The 21196-nt window shown below is 42.0% G+C and overlaps 1 protein-coding gene across 1 annotated transcript; it reads right to left on the bottom strand.

Moving 5' to 3' along the window:
* Window positions 1–332: 332 nt before the first annotated feature.
* On the bottom strand, window positions 333–14803 carry LOC308365733 (uncharacterized protein). Its single transcript, XM_080839292.1, has 9 exons — window positions 14699–14803; window positions 13153–14372; window positions 11575–12794; window positions 9350–11216; window positions 7494–7754; window positions 3721–3996; window positions 1020–1289; window positions 819–932; window positions 333–731 (listed from the first exon to the last, which is right to left on the bottom strand). Exons 4-9 carry the CDS (start codon window positions 9624–9626, stop codon window positions 442–444), a joined length of 1488 nt encoding a protein of 495 aa, XP_080695418.1. The 5' UTR covers window positions 9627–11216; window positions 11575–12794; window positions 13153–14372; window positions 14699–14803; the 3' UTR covers window positions 333–441.
* Between the last annotated feature and the right edge of the window lie 6393 nt (window positions 14804–21196).

Here is a 21196-nt window from a genome sequence, read left to right as displayed (position 1 = left end):
CTAGTCATATTAGCCCTTTGCACAGACTTTATTCCCATTTTTTTCTGCCTTTTGCAACTTAGTTTAAAATTATTGTTTAGTATATCTCATGACTATTTGTGTGTATTTAGTATTTTTCTTTCTTCAGATTTCTGGTTGTAGGCTATAGCTTGTAAGGTACCCTGGGCAAACAATGCTGCTATTGGTTGGAGCTGGTGACATGGAACTGCCATTGGTTGGGTCTGAAGACATGGAGCTGCCATTGGTTGGAGCTGGTGACATCAAGCTGTCATTGGTTGGAGCTGGTGACATCAAGCTGTCATTGGTTGGAGCTGGTGACATCAAGCTGTCATTGGTTGGGGTTAGTGACATGGAGCTGCGGTTGGTTGGAGCTGGTGACATCAAGCTGTCATTGGTTGGAGCTGGTGACATCAAGCTGTCATTGGTTGGAGCTGGTGACATCTAGCTGTCATTGGTTAGGGTTAGTGACATGGAGCTGCCATTGGTTGGAGCTGGTGACATCAAGCTGTCATTGGTTGGAGCTGGTGACATCAAGCTGTCATTGGTTGGAGCTGGTGACATCAAGCTGTCATTGGTTGGGGTTAGTGACATGGAGCTGCCATTAGTTGGGGTTGGTGACATCAAGCTGTCATTGGTTGGAGCTGGTGACATCAAGCTGTCATTGGTTGGGGTTAGTGACATGGTTGATACTGGTGTCATGGAGACGCCATTGGTTGGGGCTAGTGTGTAACCTGGATGTGAACATCAGAGACAGTAATCACTAAGGATGACTTCATTACAATTTAGGGCTGTTTTGCTGAAAACACAGAAATCCTTACCTGTTATTTGCTTCAGGCAACAACAAACTACCAAAACAACCAGGAGCACAACAACACCAGCAGCCCCAAAGGCAATGGCAATGAGAATGGTATGTTTGCGAAGTGATTGGCCATCTGTGAAAACAGAGTTAACAGTTAAGGTCTTCTGCACTTAGTGGATACAGTGTTAATACTTCACCTTTGACACAATGTTGATCTTACCGAACAGGACAGACTTGTTGACAGTGTCACTGTGAGCATCACATCGATATTGGTTATTGATGTGCATTGTGGTTAGAACCCTGACTCTCATCTGAACGGTTCCGTCTCCATTGGGACGCGGTCCAATCCGCTCCACCCCATAGTCCAGAGGAACCCCATCTTTGGTTAACTGGATTCTGACTCCTGATAGGTCAGAGGCTGTCACGTGACACTCTAAGTGTGTGGAGGTACTTCCTGGGATGGGTTTGGCAGAAATATGGAGTTCCATATCTAAAATGAAGAATAGAAATGTTTCATGGATTTTGAAATGATTATAATCTACCTTACAATGTTTAGTAGGGTGACACAAATACACACTGCTGTTGAAAACTTAGAAATCGCTGAAATATACTTTTTTTTTTTTTAAGAAAATTGTCTTGGTGCTATGATGTTAACTTGATCAGAAATATAGCCTACACATTGCTAATGTAGTTAAAGACCATTATAGCTGGACACAGCTGATGGAGCTCAGACACAGAAGTATAAAGGCCCATTTTCTGATACACTCACACACTTTGGTGACTAATTCTAAAGTATAGATACAAGGTAAATGACATTTACAGTTCAATTAAAAAATACAGTCTCACTGGCCCTCATTTATGGAATCAGATCAATGCCATAAATATTTTGTAATCTGTAATATAGATTTTGTATCTGTGAAACCATCTACACTTTCAAAACCTATCTACAGATACGGATTTAAAATACGAAATGTATCTACACTTTCAAAAACTATCTTCACTTTCAAAATCTATTTACAGATACGGATTTCAAATAGGAAATGTATCTACACTTTCAAAAACTATCTACACTTACAAAAACTATCTTCACTTTCAAAATCTATCTGCAGATATGGATTTCAGTTACGGATTTCAGTTACGCATTACGGATACGGAGACGGATACGGATTTCAAGTACGAGTTACGGATTTCTGTTACGAATTACAAAATCTTTTTGGCACTGTCTTTATTTCCTTTCTAACGAGCCAATCAGCGCTTTTGGCAGATTTTCTAAAGCGCCAATCAACACATTGTATCCTGTACTGACTAGCCAATCAGCGGCGCTAGCTTGCTGGTAACTGGGAAAGTTGAGTGAAACGGTGTATGCAGCAGTCATGGATCAGAGACCGAGAAATGGCACAAGTAAGAAGTCCTATATTTGGAGTTGTTAATAAAGTCATTGTAAAACGCACAATCATAGTCAGTGGTTTTCACTCCACACTTCGTTACACCTGTTTCAAAGATCCTTGTCGTTGTATGGAAGATATTAGGATCTGCTTTGGTAGCTAACGAAAGCTAACGTTAGCATTTTCGTGACCGATCTCCTATTCACATTTAATTAAGTTAACAATGAACAGTATTCATATGACCAATTATCACGATGAGAACATTTAGCAGACAGACTGCTATTGTCTTATTCTCCAGACACATGCAAAGTGATGGTGGGGGTATACCGTTAAGTGCATATGCATCCTCAACAGATGGATAATGACCAGCCTGATTTCAAAACCACCTTGTAATGTCATTTTCGTTTCTTTTCATGGCACTTTGGGGTAGGCTATTTGTAACCCTTTTCTGAAGTCCTTGAAAACGTTTTATTGTGTATTTTGTGTGGAAGCGAGTTTTCTAGCGTCTCAGTGGAAGAGATATATGAGACCAATTTCTTAGTTACAATGCGTTCTGCAGCCAAGCGATCTCTGAATCGCCAGAGCCTAAGATTAACTAAATAGTACAGGTGTTCATCAGCCCTTTGGGCCAGACATAAGGCATGCTTGTTTAACTTCCCCCACGGTGTTCGTACACCGAATTGTATTCAACCCGTGCGGGGGAGACCCCAGATCTCTCCCTAGGCAGAGCGGTGGCAGTTTTAGGTTATAACTATTGAATAATCAGCGGGCCAGCAGCAGTTGCCAGCAAGCTAGCGCTGATTGGCTAGTCAGTAGAGGATACAATGTGTTGATTGGCGCTTTAGAAAATCTGCCAAAAGCTCTGATTGGCTCTTTAGAAAGGCAGTAAAGACATTGCCAAAAAGATTTTGTAATTCGTAACAGAAATCCGTATCCCTATCCGTAATGCGTAACTGAAATCCGTATCTGCAAATAGATTTTGAAAGTGAAGATAGTTTTTGAAAGTGTAAATAGTTTTTGAAAGTGTAGATAGTTTTTGAAAGTGTAGATACATTTCGTATTTGAAATCTGTATCTGTAAATACATTTTGAAAGTGAAGATAGGTTTTGAAAGTGTAGATGGTTTCACAGATACTAAATCTATGTTACATATACAAAATCTATATTACAGATTACAAAATATTTATGGCATTGATCTGATTCCATACTCATTTGGCCTCTAGGCAGAGTTTAAAAGAAAAAGCCATAACTGAGACAAGAGAGTAACAGGAAAAGTTTAGAATGAAAATATAAACCAAACACAAGATTATTGATTGTGTAAAAGTGTGATGACAGACTTTATGTTTGAGATGCTCGATCACAGACAATAATAGTGAGGAGCAGAACAAATGAAAGATGCTGAAGGAGTCCTTGAGGTCGTTAGTACAGCAATGTGGGGAATGGTGATGGTGTGGGTGTGGAGAAACTAGTATGGAGTAAAATTACCCATCAACAAGGAAGGCTACTTTACATAATTCTGCGGAGCTCTAGAAATTACCTGTTTGTGCAGAGTCATCAATCCATGTTGCTCTCTTCAACTTCAAGGTATCATGGGCCTTTGGACAGATGCGGTTTAAAAAGTCCCCATACACATGATTCCTGATGTCATGCTTGTTCCACTCCACTGCCACAGGGGTTGCCAGGTCAGACAGGGGGATCCATTTAAGAGGCTGAGGTTCAAAGGTCAAGAAGTCCTCTCCATTGACACCCCACTCATCAAAAGCAAATACTCCTGAGCTGTTGATCATACAACCACGACGTCTTTGAAGAGACTCTGTAATGGTTTAGAAAATATTGTTTTATAATCCAAAATGGTACAATCACTTAAAATAATGTCCTAACGTGCTATTATCATCATCATCGCCATGACCACCTGTAGGTGAAAATTCACTCAAGTTATCACAGGACTCCGGAGTTGCATATAAGTACAAGGGCGTAGGTTTGCATAGGGTCCATAGGGACTAGTCACGAGTCACGACCAAAGTTATGGAAAGACAAAAAAAGTCCCTACCAAATTTTGTTAATTTGAGAAAAAATATTGTGCACAATATATTTGCAAACTCATTCGTATTATTATCAATACAATGTTCGTTGCCCAGAAGAGTGAAAAATACATTTCCAAGTTTTCTAATGCACCCTAGAGCCTGTGAGACAAGATCCTGTCATTTAATTGGCTGAAGTGGCAGAGTCAGAAACACTTCGTGAATCCTGAAAGAGTGCTGCTAGTAGTCTGACACGGTAAGCTTCTGAATACGCCAGGAAATGATAATGCCTCATATTAGTATTTCGTTTGGTCTCAGCATTGATATTTTGACCCTTTTGTGCTTTGTAGATAGGGAAAAGCCACCTAAAAAGAACAGAGATGTCAGAAGTGTTTTCAACCCATAGAGTAAGCAGATATCAAGAAGCCCAGGTCGCTGTTAGTTATCTAGTCGGAAAACTACCCACACTGTGCGAAGCTGCTAACCCTACATCGCCACCCATTGTACAATGGAAACATGTTTTGAAAGTTGTTAGTGTGTAGAGCATGTAACCTTTGCTTGCATTACATCTTTCCCTCAGTGTGTTAGCAGCAGTTGGTCTTGTTGAAGCCAGAAGGATAAGCTACCCTACGCACATTATGGGATCATGCTAGTTTAGTCTAGTACCAGCATCAGCATCAGACAGGCTGAGGAAGTCCTTTGTCCCCAGGGCCATACAGCTTTACAACACCATGCAGAACGGGAGGGGGAGGGAGATTGACTTCTCTGCATGAGTCTACCTATGTCTGCCCTCCTCTTCTCACCTCACTGTATTCCATTCCATCCCACTGCCCATCCTTTTACTGGCTATACTAGCCCCTTGGACAGACTTTACTTTTACTTTACTATTTATATCACTTTGCACTATTCTCACACACACAAGCACAGTACTTTATTTGCACTATCCACACATGCACATTAACACTCTTTGCACTCCTTGCACTACTCTCCACTACTTTCAACACTGTCACAATTAATGCACACTGTTATATAGGGCCATATTTATCCTGTACCTGCAAACACCCCACTCCCTGTGTACATGTTCTCCCTATGTGTATTGTGTGTATTGTTTGTATTGTTTTTATTGTGATTCATGTATGTATGTGTGTAAGTTAAGTTATATGTTTAAGTGTATAAGCTACTGGATGACCTTAATTTCCCTCGCGATCAATTAAGTATCCATCTATCTATCTAGCTAGCTATCAGGCTAGCAACTCATAAAAAGGGTGACCAGATGTCCTCTTTACCCGGACTTATTTCGAGACCTAAAAAATACGTCCAGCCGGAATTCTAAAAAGTCCGGGATTTTGTGTTCCGCTGGGTCTTTCACAATCTAGTTATTACGTCCTTACACGTTTTGGAAAGGGTATCTCCCTTCTTCCACAAGCTCTGACTGTAGAGAGAACTGTCATTGGTCGACCACTTTTCCAGTGTTGTCAGATAGGATAATCATCCTCCAAATACGATAATTTTGAGATACGCCATTTCCAATCTGGCAACACTGAGCACCTTGCAGCCTCCACTAGTTGCATTGTTTACAATAGTACATGACATCTGTTCTGCTGGAAGGGGGCAGGGTCATCTGCATGTGAAAAAGATGTCCAAAAATTCCGTTGCGGGAGAGGATTCAAAGTGTCAAATCTGGTCACCCTATAAACTGGTAGGCCTATATGATCCCTATGATAGTAATAAAACTATCTCTGTTCCCTGTAATGCCTCGACCAATGTCAGCAGTCAACTAAGCATGGTTAGTGTCTATTGAATTGATGTGCAGGAAAAACAGCAGTCTGAAGCTACAGATGAAGAGCAGGGTGATGATTAATCAGCAAAAGGGGTTCAGATGAGACATTGAATTGTCCATATTGGTAAAGATTGCATTCAAATGCAAAAGGGATGTTCAGTCAATTTTACCCATGAATGTTATCATTCACACTGGCTATTTTGAGAATACATGTTATACTTGCAGGTAGTAAAAAGGTGCAAAGGTACAGCTCCATAAAACCTGAACCAATTACCTACATATTACAAATTAATTTCAGAACAAACAAATGCACTGCAAACTTCTTATTAGGTCATTTTGTTCATTAAGGCAATATTTTGAAATGCATTCAGGACACTTAGAAATCCAGTGCAGATGTAGTGCAGGTTGAGGAAGCAGCAGCTGGACCATCAGGGCTTCAGATGAGGTCTTACTCATGTTTGGGATATCCAAAAAAGACAACAAAAACAATTGCATTTAAACTATTATTCTAATTATGTTTAAATCAGTTCCAAGTTCCACAAGTTAGTACATAAATGTTAATATATTCTAATAAAGTTTGCCTGTTCAATATAACATCACTTAATTTTTTATTTATGGTGGGGGTGGGGGGGTCTGCCGGCCAGTGTCCCTACCAATGCTGAGACCAAACATAAGCCCTTGTATACAAATATATTTATTTAAAGTAACACTATGCAACAATTATACTTCAGGATTATGGTTAGGATACGCAGTTGTACCTTAAGAAAAACAGCTTGAAAAAAATTGGGGCGCTACAATGACTTTTAATATGGAGAATCGCCTCCGTGCCATTGCCATACCAGGGTCCATAGGCATATAACTTCGTTCTGTAGTTTTGCCTGTGGCAGCCCAACTTGTTTACGTTCTGCCAAACTAGTAAGTAGCTTATTTGCCATCTTGCTTTGTCTTGTGTTGCACTTGCTTGATGTTTGACTGTGTAAGGAAAGTCGCACATTTCAAGAGATTTCGTTAGTTTTAGCTGCTAGCATACCGTTAGCGAATAGCTATTGATCCGTTGTGCTGCTTTAACAACAACAAGCCTGTCGGGCTCACCCACATCCTGGCAGGCGAGAGAGACGCACGGGCCCTCTCTCAGAGAGTGACGAGAGGGAAGCTAAATTGAACACATCTTGCAAGGTTTATATAGAAAGAAGAAAGTGTTCTCTGACTCCAAAATAATTTGTCAGAGGAGATAATCACATGTTGGGTCTCTGACGTCCGAGGTCATCTTACTATGCTTTCTGTCATGCAAGGATGTCACTTTTACACAAGGTTGAAATAGGGACAGCTCAAACTTTCTTATTACCTCTGACCCAAACACCTAATCATCAAACACAGAAAAACAGAAAAGCCATGTTCCTGCTTCCATTAGCACACAATTCATACAAGGCAAATATTCATACAAGGCACTTGATTAATACATTCTTAAGTCATTAACAGTGTTTCTTAATTAATTATATCACCACCCACCTGCTGTAACAGTGATAGTCTCCTCTATCCTCTCAAACCAGGTGAAGTGCTCATGCTGCTGACTCACACACTGCATGCGTCTCTCCTCCAGTTCTTCTTGGGTGAATGTGTGTGTAACCCAGTCCTGTCTTGGTTGGTCTGTCAGTGTTTGGCTGTTGCAGGTAAATATCACGCGTCCATTGAACAGAGATGTTTGCTGGAACTGCAGCTTGTTGTTCGGAGCACGGAACACTGTGAACTGGTCCTCCAGTGTGTCGACACCTGTGGACATGCAGGAATCACAAATAGAGTCCAGTTATGGCAGATTCTTTAACCTGATGGTCTGAACAGGGCAGCATAACAAATACATTCCCACTGTCCCATCTGAGAGGCAGCGGCAAGGAGGACAGATCGACATAGTTTTCCAGTGTGGTTGAACTGTTTGAAATGGGGTGTGTGCGCGTATCTGTTTATGTCTATGTTTCTGTAACCCACTCATATCCCCACCCATGATATAGTCTACCAAAGGATAGCCCATCAGCAAATACTCTACCCCATATTATAATCTCTATATCAGGCCCTAACATTACACAACTACACAAAAGCATGGAGTAACTCACGTTATATATGTTTTTAGCTAACGAAACTAACAGACGCTGCCTGAGGCAAAATAAATTCCTTCAGGACAAAACAAAAAAATTGACTAAAAAAGTATTAAAATGTATTAAAATGGACTAAATGTATGGATAAAGGATTCAAATGGACTAAAGGTATGGATATAGGATTTCAATTTTAAATGCACCATATGATTACTATGATTGATTTCTCTATGTCGTATTTTTTAAGGTTTTAGCTTTATTAGCTTTATTGGTATGCCTGTATTGTCAAAAAATTGCCAAAACACTAAAGCTGTATTATGGATGTTAACAGACATATAATCATGATAATATACATGAATACCAACATTAAAGCTCTCTGTGCTCTCCAAGCACTGATGCTGTTTCACACAGATGTCTCCCAGTTATAAACATACTATGGCGACAGTGGTACATGAGGTAGGGGACTCGTTTAGCAATTGGAAGGTTGCTAGTTCAATTCCCCACTCCTCCTTACCAAGTGTGTAAGTGTCCGTGAGCAAGACTATCTGCTACTGATGTATAATTTCCTTGTAAGTTGCTTTTGATAAAAGCGTCTGCTCAATGTAAATGTGTTTATTTCACAAAGATGGTTACCGAAAGTTATGCCTCTATACAACAGAACAGTCTCTCCTAGTTGCAGAACCCAAGTGGTTTTACACACGTCCCCCTAGTTGTGAAAATGTAAAGGTTTGGGACCTTTAGACTCCTAGCAACCCCTGTGCACACCCCTGCACAAGAACTGATCAACAAAAACAAAAAACTGACCATCAAAACCACTTTTGTGTCAGATACATTTTCTCTTATGATGCCTTTTTTGGAGATCTTAGTTGGAGGAGCAGCAGCTCTCTGTGGAGCTACTGTATAACCGTCATACACATAGCGCATAGCATTTATTTATTCCTGCTCTTCCTGGACTCTCCACTTTGCACTATTGTATATATACTCCTTGTATACTTCTTTAGACTTATTGGACTGTTGACCATTGCACTGTTGTATTGTATTGTTTTGCACTGTTGTATTGTTTGTGTTGTGTTGTATATTTGGAGTAATATGTGTAAGCACAGTGAGATCCACTGCACCAAGACAAATTCCTTGTTTGTGCAAACTAACTTGGCCAATAAATTCTGATTCTGTCTGATTCTGATCCTCACATTGCCATGCTATATACTATTTTAGATCAGTCGCTAACTAAACTAAAAAACACCCCTGTGAAGTGGTGGTGCCCTGAGGGATACCCACCGGTGATGTAGTCTTCAGCCTGGGTGAAGTGGATGAGGCACACAGAGAGGGAGGCGAAGGCCAAGAAGAGTATTGTTATTTGTTGACCAGCCATGACTGCAGGAGAGAGAGAGAGGAAGAGCGAGAGAGAAAGAGAGAGAGAGGAGGGGAGGGAGGGAGAACGAAAGAGAGAGACAGAGACATAATGTGAGGTAACAGTGCAGGAAACTGTGGTGTTATTTTCTAAAACTAATTGCAACAGTCTGTCTTTTTGTCCTCCATCTTGTTGAACTGTCATTGGATTTTGTTCTACCTTCCATCTCCCTCCCCTCTCTTTCTCTCTCTCTCTCTCTACAGACCCTACTGTCAGAATACGTGTAGGTCACTAGTACATCTTTTAAGGTGCCAGGGAGGGCACCTCCTCACTGCACAGCTCTGTGGCCGGGGGATGACATGGTGCCATGCAGATATGGTAAAGATGTGACATGGTGTCATGCAGACATGGTAAAGATGTGACAGTTAGAGTTATACTAAAAAACAGTTTTTCCTTCTTGAACCCACAGTTTCCTGTTAGAGTTGCACCTTACATTGTGTTAGAAGCACGTGCAGAGATACAATAATGCCCAATGTTTCACAGCAAAACACATGAAAACAAGACATCTGAGGAACCTTTGATTTGGATAGGCCACTTTTGGAGCTTAGCAACCAGCCAGTAAATGATCGTACACTTCAAAACAAACCCAGCCAGTACATGATCATACACTTTAAAACAAAGCTTGAGGAAAATACTGTATTTGGGTTATTCAGTCGTTTGACATCTTTCAACCATCCAACTCACCAAAACCATCCTGGAATTAAGAGAAATTCACAAATACAGAGAAAGCTGGAAGTCGGTCTTTACATTATGTTAATCTGTCAACCCCTTATGTTTCTCATATCCTGAATACATGCTGCACTCACTCAATTTCCTTCCGCGAACGAGACGCGTCAAAGAGGCAGAGTCCATATTTGTGTAGCTACAGATGACGCGAAGTCACACTGGGATTGAGGGGTCATGATTTTTGTTTACAATGGTTTGTAAAAAAGACCCAACTGTCAGCGCTGATTCAAAACCACACAGCAAACATGCAGATGTGGATGGATTCTAACTCAATGCGACAAAACTAACAGACAACATGTGATGGCATCAGCATTCTACGTTGCAAAATGTTAACCTGGTAACACAAGTAACAGGTGGTTGTGGTATTTTGCATTTTGATCAGCAAAAGATGCGCAAGTTCTCACAGATTAGATTGTCTTTTGTTCAACTAGCACTCTACCAATTAAACAGTGTAGAGAGAACTTGAACAAGAGCACTTTATTTATGTTTATGACTGCATAAGGTTCAGACCCAGAGAAGCTACAGGCAGTTGGCTGTGAAATGATGTATACCCACCTACAATGCAGCATGGCTTTATGGCATGACAGAGCAGGACACGGACTCTGTTCCTGGAGTTGTTTTGTTTTCAGTTCAGTGTTCAGTTCAGTGTTAGCGTGCTTCTACTGTGTTGTTTACATCATTTAGCTATGATAACAGTATAGTAAGAAGCTCTTGTTGTGAACAACAAATAAAGTAAAGTTCCTAATAGAGTAATAATGGCTTTAAAACTGCATTATAATGCTTAATTTGTAGATGTGGCTATTTCAGGTAAGTTTGTGTAATATGCCACTGAGATTATCATCGGAGAAAATATTGAAATTCTATGAGTAAGGATGGGATGTTGAGAGTTATACTACGACTTTAAGTTTCCTCATCCTCCCAATTCCATGTCCTCATGAAGGCTCCGGCTCAGTTCTTTGATCCTGAAAAAAACCTGCTGTGTTCATGATGCTGCATCTAGTAGAGTATCTATAGAGAGATAGAGAGAGAGAGAGAGAGAGAGAGAGAAGTGGGAGAGAAGTGGGAGAGAGAGAGAGAGAAGTGAGGACTGACACAGAGATAGAGAGAGCTGCACTGCCTAGACCAGGCAGGGCTTGTGGTTTTCTTACCATGGCAGACGTCCCCACTTCCTGCCATTCATTCGTGTGGGCTACGGTGGGGGTTACAGAGATATGTTCACAATGCCATTAAAGGCTTGTGTGCACTGAGAGCAGGAGGGTTTTCTCATTGCCAGTAGACTAACTTTGGGCTGGGACTCCAGTCTGCGCACGCATGAAAAGCAGCACAAGGACGGGAAGCCCCCCTACAGCTACGCGTCGCTCATCACCTTTGGCATCAACAGCACGCGCTCGTGCTTCTCCTCCTGGGCTCGCTGCTCCTCCACCTTCCCCAGCTGGATACCTGAGAGAGCAGGGAGAGAGAGGGGGAGGAGGGGTGAATAAAGGAAAGTAGAGAGAAAAAGAGAGGGATGGAGATGGAAGGAGAAGCAAGAAAGGGAAAAGAGAACAAGAGAGAGGGAAAGAGGGAGGGAGAACGGGCAGAGAGAAGAGTGGGAAGAAAGGAAAAGGATTAAGTAGAACAAGGAGAGAGAGAGAGATGAAGAAATGAGAGAAAGAAAAAGACGGAGATGGGGAGATAGGAGAGAGAGAATAAACACACATTTTCCTTGGATGTTTAGTTACAAGCAGTTGAGGCACCCAAAATAGATATGTTTTTGACAGAGCTGATAATAAGCGTGTTTGGCCTGGTACCTGGCCGTGGTCCTGGGATGTCCATGTATATGTGCCACAGCATATTTTCTACTCAAGATCAAGCTCTCAAGTTATTAATAGCAACACACCATATCACTTGTTCCGGCGTAGCAAAGTATCCCACCTCTGCCCTTCTGTTTTAGCATGGGTATATTTCTTAGCCATGATAAAGTGAACTACTTTGTTTCCACGTCAGGAAAACCACTACAGCTTTATTCCCATAAACACCTGTGTCAGCGCAGCCATCCGCTTTCCTGTCAACCCTAAAACAACACTTTAAAAATGCTGCATCAAATGGAACACTGTACCACCCATCATCATCATTGGGGATTTCTTCACTCCCTGGCACCTTAAAAGATGTACTAGTGACCTATACATATGCTGACAGTAGGGTCTGTAGAGAGAGAGAGAGAGAGAGAGAGTGTTCAGTTCAGTGTTAGCGTGCTTCTACTGTGTTGTTTACATCATTTAGCTATGATAACAGTATAGTAAGAAGCTCTTGTTGTGAACAACAAATAAAGTAAAGTTCCTAATAGAGTAATAATGGCTTTAAAACTGCATTATAATGCTTAATTTGTAGATGTGGCTATTTCAGGTAAGTTTGTGTAATATGCCACTGAGATTATCATCGGAGAAAATATTGAAATTCTATGAGTAAGGATGGGATGTTGAGAGTTATACTACGACTTTAAGTTTCCTCATCCTCCCAATTCCATGTCCTCATGAAGGCTCCGGCTCAGTTCTTTGATCCTGAAAAAAACCTGCTGTGTTCATGATGCTGCATCTAGTAGAGTATCTATAGAGAGATAGAGAGAGAGAGAGAGAGAGAGAGAGAAGTGGGAGAGAAGTGGGAGAGAGAGAGAGAGAAGTGAGGACTGACACAGAGATAGAGAGAGCTGCACTGCCTAGACCAGGCAGGGCTTGTGGTTTTCTTACCATGGCAGACGTCCCCACTTCCTGCCATTCATTCGTGTGGGCTACGGTGGGGGTTACAGAGATATGTTCACAATGCCATTAAAGGCTTGTGTGCACTGAGAGCAGGAGGGTTTTCTCATTGCCAGTAGACTAACTTTGGGCTGGGACTCCAGTCTGCGCACGCATGAAAAGCAGCACAAGGACGGGAAGCCCCCCTACAGCTACGCGTCGCTCATCACCTTTGGCATCAACAGCACGCGCTCGTGCTTCTCCTCCTGGGCTCGCTGCTCCTCCACCTTCCCCAGCTGGATACCTGAGAGAGCAGGGAGAGAGAGGGGGAGGAGGGGTGAATAAAGGAAAGTAGAGAGAAAAAGAGAGGGATGGAGATGGAAGGAGAAGCAAGAAAGGGAAAAGAGAACAAGAGAGAGGGAAAGAGGGAGGGAGAACGGGCAGAGAGAAGAGTGGGAAGAAAGGAAAAGGATTAAGTAGAACAAGGAGAGAGAGAGAGATGAAGAAATGAGAGAAAGAAAAAGACGGAGATGGGGAGATAGGAGAGAGAGAATAAACACACATTTTCCTTGGATGTTTAGTTACAAGCAGTTGAGGCACCCAAAATAGATATGTTTTTGACAGAGCTGATAATAAGCGTGTTTGGCCTGGTACCTGGCCGTGGTCCTGGGATGTCCATGTATATGTGCCACAGCATATTTTCTACTCAAGATCAAGCTCTCAAGTTATTAATAGCAACACACCATATCACTTGTTCCGGCGTAGCAAAGTATCCCACCTCTGCCCTTCTGTTTTAGCATGGGTATATTTCTTAGCCATGATAAAGTGAACTACTTTGTTTCCACGTCAGGAAAACCACTACAGCTTTATTCCCATAAACACCTGTGTCAGCGCAGCCATCCGCTTTCCTGTCAACCCTAAAACAACACTTTAAAAATGCTGCATCAAATGGAACACTGTACCACCCATCATCATCATTGGGGATTTCTTCACTCCCTGGCACCTTAAAAGATGTACTAGTGACCTATACATATGCTGACAGTAGGGTCTGTAGAGAGAGAGAGAGAGAGAGAGAGTGTTCAGTTCAGTGTTAGCGTGCTTCTACTGTGTTGTTTACATCATTTAGCTATGATAACAGTATAGTAAGAAGCTCTTGTTGTGAACAACAAATAAAGTAAAGTTCCTAATAGAGTAATAATGGCTTTAAAACTGCATTATAATGCTTAATTTGTAGATGTGGCTATTTCAGGTAAGTTTGTGTAATATGCCACTGAGATTATCATCGGAGAAAATATTGAAATTCTATGAGTAAGGATGGGATGTTGAGAGTTATACTACGACTTTAAGTTTCCTCATCCTCCCAATTCCATGTCCTCATGAAGGCTCCGGCTCAGTTCTTTGATCCTGAAAAAAACCTGCTGTGTTCATGAAGCTGCATCTAGTAGAGTATCTAGAGAGAGATAGAGAGAGAGAGAGAGAGAGAGAGAAAGAAGAGAGAGAGAGAGAGAGAGAGAGAGAGAGAGAGAGGGAGAGAGAGAGGGAGAGAGAGAGAGAGAGGGAGAGAGAGAGGGAGAGAGAGAGAGAGAGAGAGAGAGAGGGAGAGAGAGAGGGAGAGAGAGAGAAAGAGAGAGAGGGAGAGAGAGAAAGAAAGAGAGAAGGAGAGAGAGAGAGAAGTGGGAGAGAGAGAGAGAAAGAGAGAGAGAGAGAAGTGAGGACTGAAACGGAGATAGAGAGAGTTGCACTGCCTAGACCATGCAGGGCTTGTAGTTCTCTTACCATGACAGCCGTCCCCACTTCCTGACATTCATTGGTTACAGAGATATGTTAACAATGCCATAAAAGGCTTGCGTGCACCGAGAGCAGGAGCACCTGCCAATAGACTCGGCTGAGACTCACGAAGGGACGCTGATAATAAGCGTGTTTGGCTTAGTAGCTGGTCGTGGTCCTGGGATGTCCATGGTGGTAGTATACGTATGTGCCACAACATATTTTCTACTCAAGATCAAGCTCTCAAGTTATTAATAGCAACACACCATATCACTTGTTCCGGCATAGCAAAGTATCCTCTGCCCTTCTGTTTTTGCATGGGTATATATTTCTTAGCCACGATGAAGTGAACTGCTTTGTCATATGTCAGGAAAACCACTACAGCTTTATTCCCATAAACACGTGTGTCAGCGCAGCCGTCAACTTTCCTGTCAACCCTAAAACAACATTATAAAAATGCTGCATCGAATGGAACACTGTATCACCCATCGTCATCATTGGGGAATTATTTCCCCTCAAGGGTTTGGATGACATTTGTACCCTACTAGTTTAATGACTACCAAAAAGTCCACAAGACTTCCAAAACACACATTTTCTGTGTCTCAGGCTCCCTGTACTTTGTTCAACTGGTGACAATGTGGGATTTTCTACTTATTTTTTTCAGTCACTGCCTATAATTTCAGGATATACATTTTGTACATGGAATATGTATGTGAGGGAGTGCCATCACTACAGTTAAGCATGTGCTCTGACTGCCATACCAATGAGCCTGGCTCTTTAAGTCATGAACAAGATATAACTGATCTTAGAAGTTCATTCACTGCAGCCCAGAGTGGAGTACCTCTTGATAACCACTAGGGGGCAGCCATGGGCCACTAAGGACTGTGTTCTGTGAGAGTTTCTTACCAATAAAGGGTCATGAAGTCAGGCCAGGATCATATAGAGTGATGTCTCTTTAGTGAAGTTATTTCACATGATGTAATGATGTTCAGAGATAGCATTGTGTAATGAAGTGCAGGATGGGTGTTTCAGGGGAAGATTTAGGTAAAGAGACGTTCCTGAATTAGTGTCTCAGTGTGTCTCTCATATGCATGTAGTTACACTGAAAGAGGTCATCCATATAATGTGACGTCCATTTAATGTAAGTCCCACTTAAAGCTCCTTGGAGTGAAGCACTTCAGACTGAAAGACTGACTCAATGTGAGGCACCACAACAGGCTTTGGGTTGAAAGTATTTTGTATTGACAACAAACAACATACTGTTACTTAAATAAAACACAAATACTTTGAACATGGAACACAAGTGGCATATGTCATGACTTGGCTCGAAAGCCATGACCAAAGGAAGGACGCAGTGTTTAAATACAAAATAACAAGTAATTTATTATAACCATAAACACAAACAAAGACGAACAGAAGCAAAACGGTAGAGTGTGGAAGTCAGTAAAGTCAGTAATGTAGGGTGAGTGCATGGATGCGTGAACAATGTAGTGAGGTGTGTTGCATGCCAGAACGGAAATGGAGTGAAAAGAAGCTCCAACGGGTAACGGGGTGGAAACTGTCTTAAAGGAAATGGGGACACCTGGCCACAGACCAGGCCTGCAGACCATCACACATACAACTCCTTCCATGTGATATTTTAGCAACAATTACAGCAGGGAATAAGGACATTTGGAAGCCTAAATACATTTTAAAAGATTTCAAAGTGCTGTAGTGATGGAGATCAGATTATATTTGCTCTCTGAGAAAAGCTCAAATAATCAAATGACAACCATCAAATAAGGTCACACAACATGACAGCATGAGCTGCCATTGGTTGGGGCTGAAGAAAGGGAGCTGTCATTGGTTTGGGCTGAAGACATGGAGCTGTCATTGGTTGAGTCTGAAGACATGGAGCTGTCATTGGTTGGGTCTGAAGACATGGAGCTGTCATTGGTTTGGGCTGAAGACATGGAGCTGTCATTGGTTGAGTCTGAAGACATGGAGCTGTCATTGGTTGGGTCTGAAGACATGGAGCTGTCATTGGTTGGGTCTGAAGACATGGAGCTGTCATTGGTTGGGTCTGAAGACATGGAGCTGTCATTGGTTGGGTCTGAAGACATGGAGCTGTCATTGGTTGAGGCTGGTGACATGGGGATGCCATCAGTTGATGCTGGTGTGTAACCTGCATGTGAACATCAGAGACAGTAATCAGTAATGATGACATCACTAGGACTCAGGGCTGTTTTGCTCAAACACAAAAAACTTGACCTTTTCTTAGCCTCCGGCAACAACATGCTATCAGAATAACCAGGAACACAACAACACAAACAGCCCAAATGGCAATGGCAGCCCCGATGGCAATTGCCTTTATGTGAAGTGATGGGCCATCTGTGAAAACAGAGTTTAGAGTTAAGGTCTTCTGCACTTAGTGGATACAGTGTTAATTACTTCACCTTTGACACAATGTTGATCTTACCGAACAGGACAGACTTGTTGACAGTCTCACTGTGAGCCTCACATCTATAGTGTTCATTGGTGTCCATTGTGGTTAGAACCCTGACTCTCATCTGAACGGTTCCGTCTCCATTGGGACGCGGTCCAATCCTCTCCACCCCATAGTCCAGAGGAACCCCATCTTTGGTTAACTGGATTCTGACTCCTGATAGGTCAGAGGCTGTCATGTGACACTGTAAGTGTGTGAAGGTACTTCTTGGGGTATTGTTGGCAAAAATACGGAGTTCAATATCTAAAATGAAGAGTAAAAATGTTTTACAGACTTTGAAACGGATATGATCTACCTGAAAATGTTTAGTAGAGTGAGTAAAATACACACTGCTGTTGAAAAGTTTGAAATCGCTGAAATAAGCTTTTTTTTTTTTTAAGAAAATCCTCTTGGTCCTTTGATGTTAAATTGATCAGACATATAGCCTATCCATTGTGTAGCTAAAGACCATTATAGCTGGAAACAGCTGATGGAGCTCAGACACAGAAGTATAAAGGCCCATGTTCTGATACCATCATGCCTGTGTTCCAGGGACACTCTGTTGCCTAACTCTACAGTATAGATAAAAGGTGAATTATATTTACAGTTCAAATGCTCAGAATTATTTAGGAAAAACTTAAATTCATAAGCCTAATCATGGACTTTTACAGCATAAACAGGACAGTGTTACTGTCAATACTCACAGACCTAGTCAACTAACTACATGACAGAAGAATACTACATACTCCAATGACCTCATCTTCTTTACATAATTCTGCAGATCTCTAGAAATTACCTGTTTGTGCAGATTCATTGATCCATGTTGCTCTCTTCAACTTCAAGGCATCATGGGCCTTTGGACAGATGTGGTGTAAAAAGTCCCTATACACATGATTCCTGTACAATGAGTCCTGCTTGTTCCACTCTACTGCCACAGGGGTGGCCAGGTCAGACAGAGGAGTCCATTTACGAGTCTGGGGCTCAAAGGTCAAGAAGTGTTCTCCATTGACACCCCACTCATCAAAAGCAAATACTCCTGAGCTGTTGATCATACAACCACGACGTCTCAGAAGAAACTCTGCAATGGTTTAGAAAATACTGTATTATATCACAAAATGGTAGAATCACAATAATGTCTTTTTAAATGTATTTGTATTATCATTATCATCATCATCATCATCATCATGCCCACCCACCTGCTGTAACAGTGATAGTCTCCTTTATCCTCTTAAACCAGGTGAAGTGCTCATGATGCTGACTCACACACTGCCAGCGTCTCTCCTCCAGTTCCTCTTGGGTGAATGTGTGTGTAACCCAGTCCAGTCTTGGTTGGTCTGTCAGTGTTTGGCTGTTGCAGGAAAATATGATGTGTCCATCAAACAGAGATGTTTGCTGGAACTGCAGTGAGCTGTTCGGAGCATGGAACACTGTGAACTGGACCTCCAGTGTATCCTCATCTGTGGACAACGCAGGAATCACAAATAAGAGTCCGGTTATGTGAACAGGGCAGCATAACAATTTTCAAGGAGGAAATACAAAAACTCATTCTTCGATGTGGTTGAACTGATGTGTCTGTGTGCATATCTGTTTATGTCTGAAGCTTTAACCCACTCATTCATCTTGTACTGTCTAAGGACAGCCCATCAGCAAATACTCTACCCCATTATAGAATAGATCAGTCCCTAGTATTACACAACTACAAAAAAGCAATGGAGGAACTCACGTTATATATTACTAGGTTTCGTTTTTAATTAGCTTGCAAGCTAACAGACACTGCCTGAGCCTTTACCGTATATCAACAAAAGCAAGCTAACGTTCGCTCAATGGTGTACACATTATGCCAAGACTTTTCCAAAGCGGAGTATGGATTATGGGTAACTAATACTTGCTTAATATTCATTGGAGAGTAATTTATTGCAAGCTAACTGAGGTAGGTTTTCAATGTTGCAAACTTCGAAAGCGTATTTGCGTGAGACTGACAAAGACTACTAGCTAAACTTTTTAACTTGAGATGAATAGCCTATATTTGGATGGTATCCTGAGACAAGATAGGCAGATTACTTTGGGTGTCTGCAAAAACTACAAATCTCAATGAAACAGGGATTAAACCATTTGAGAGATTAAGGGAGATCAGAAGACACAGATGAAACCCCACTGGAGCCTCAGGTGAGACTAACCTTCCAAAAAGTAACATTTTACATGTCTTCTATAAGTTTGATCAGGCAAACTCTAGAAAACAAATTGGCCCAAAATTGAATAAACATTCAATACATGGAAATGAGCCCTGGTAACGAGAGATAGTGACACACACACCACACACACACACACACACACACACACACACACACACACACACACACACACACACACACACACACACACACACACACACACACACACACACACACCACATTCGATCTCTGCATTTTACCCATCCAGGGGGTAGTGATACACAGGTTATTCTGCTAGGTGAATACTCACAACACTTAACTACAAATCCCACGTCTGACACCATGTCGTGTAGCCTACTTTATAGTAGGCCTACTGTGATGAATGTAGCGTCAATATGGTGATGGCTTGTCATGTGGTGAATGAGGTGATTGATTGGGGATGTGAGACACCTGGACATTAAGTTTAAAGATGGCAGGTTGTTTGAGAGACGGGAGACGAGACAGACGACACGAAGCAGTTCGGATTATGGACGGGTTGTGCACATTCTCTGGCACAGGAATTGTATCGGGCAAGAGCACAAAATCTAGACTTTGATTGAGACCGACGTGGGGCGCTCGGACTGTAGGCCTATGTATTTTTTCAGGACTCTTTTTGGTGTGTAACCGGGATGCCGGTGCCCACGGACTGAACCAGCAGTGACGGGAGGGTCTCAATGGCTGCCAGACGGAGGTAAATTAAGCCATTGTTTTAGCGTGCTTTCATGGTGAGTGTGTGTGTGTGTGTGTGTGTGTGTGTGTGTGTGTGTGTGTGTGTGTGTGTGTGTGTGTGTGTGTGTGTGTGTGTGTGTGTGTGCGTGTGTGTGGGGATTTGGGGAGGGATTGTCTCTAAGATTGAGTGTTATAAATCGCGGGTGGGTTTTGGGAAATGTTTTAGAATGTATTGACTTGCCTATGAGCCCCTGTGTGATTATTGTTTGCAGTGAAAGGGTGACCAGTTTGCGGTGTCTATTTAAGCGTTTTATCAAATGCGTGCTTATTTATAAATCCCCTGTTGGGCCTTTGGGTGTGTGCAATATGCTGTGTGTGGGTAAGACGAAGAGGCTTGTGCAATAGTTAGATAAACGTACCCCAATTCCTGCGATTGAGCTCGACTTAGTCATTTATGAGTTTGTCCTTTTAAATAATAAACTTGTCATCTTTGTAGTCTTGAGTACTGGTCTTGTGTGGAACTTGGGACGACTGCCGGACCTTACCGGTTTACAAAAGGTGGTGGCAGCAGCAGCACAATTAAAGTAACCTCGCAGTTACATTACAGTACTCTTATAAGGAATGGACCGGAGTCTAAGGCATATGGTTGATCATTTGCACCCTACAACAGGGCAGACATTCGAATTGGGAAATTCTCTCCTCAGTAGCATAGGATTAAACTTCCCCCAACTTTTTTCTCTCGTTTCGCCCATTTCGCTCGTCTATGCCACAATCGCCGGCCTCCAACAGAAATTGAAATTGAACTGTTACTGTACCTGAACCGTTTGAGAGATTATGGGATATCAGAAGACACAAATAAATCCACACTGGAGTCTCAGGTGAGACTATCCCTCCGAAAAGTAACATTTCACATGTCTTCTATAAGTTTGATCAGGCCAACTCCAAAATACAAATTGGCCCAAAATTGAATAATCATTCAATACATATCTGGATGCAACATAAAGTCCGATAGGTATCCAAGTCTGTAAAAACAGAACAACTACCCCCGTCATTCATGCAGCTTTCGCAAAACTACGAAGGTAGCCTGAAGGTATTTCGCTGTCACCGTCTTCAACACGCCCTTCTAAACCCATCCCTCCCCTTCCCATGAGCTGTTTTCTTCCG

Source organism: Sprattus sprattus (genome assembly GCF_963457725.1).
Source record: "Sprattus sprattus genome assembly, chromosome: 5".
Classification (NCBI taxonomy): domain Eukaryota; kingdom Metazoa; phylum Chordata; class Actinopteri; order Clupeiformes; family Clupeidae; genus Sprattus; species Sprattus sprattus.
The sequence above is the reverse complement of the archived record's forward strand: the minus strand, read 5'-3'. Positions and strand labels throughout refer to the sequence as shown.

Excerpts from the sequence above, each read along its gene's own strand:
- LOC308365733 (XM_080839292.1), bottom strand. The coding sequence starts at position 9,626 with ATGACAGTTCAACAAGATGGAGGACAAAAAGACAGACTGTTGCAATTA. Across the intron at positions 3,997-7,493 it reads GACTATCACTGTTACAGCAG|AGTCTCTTCAAAGACGTCGT; the intron begins GTGGGTGGTGAT and ends AAACCATTACAG. Across the intron at positions 732-818 it reads TTGCCTGAAGCAAATAACAG|GTTACACACTAGCCCCAACC; the intron begins GTAAGGATTTCT and ends GTTCACATCCAG.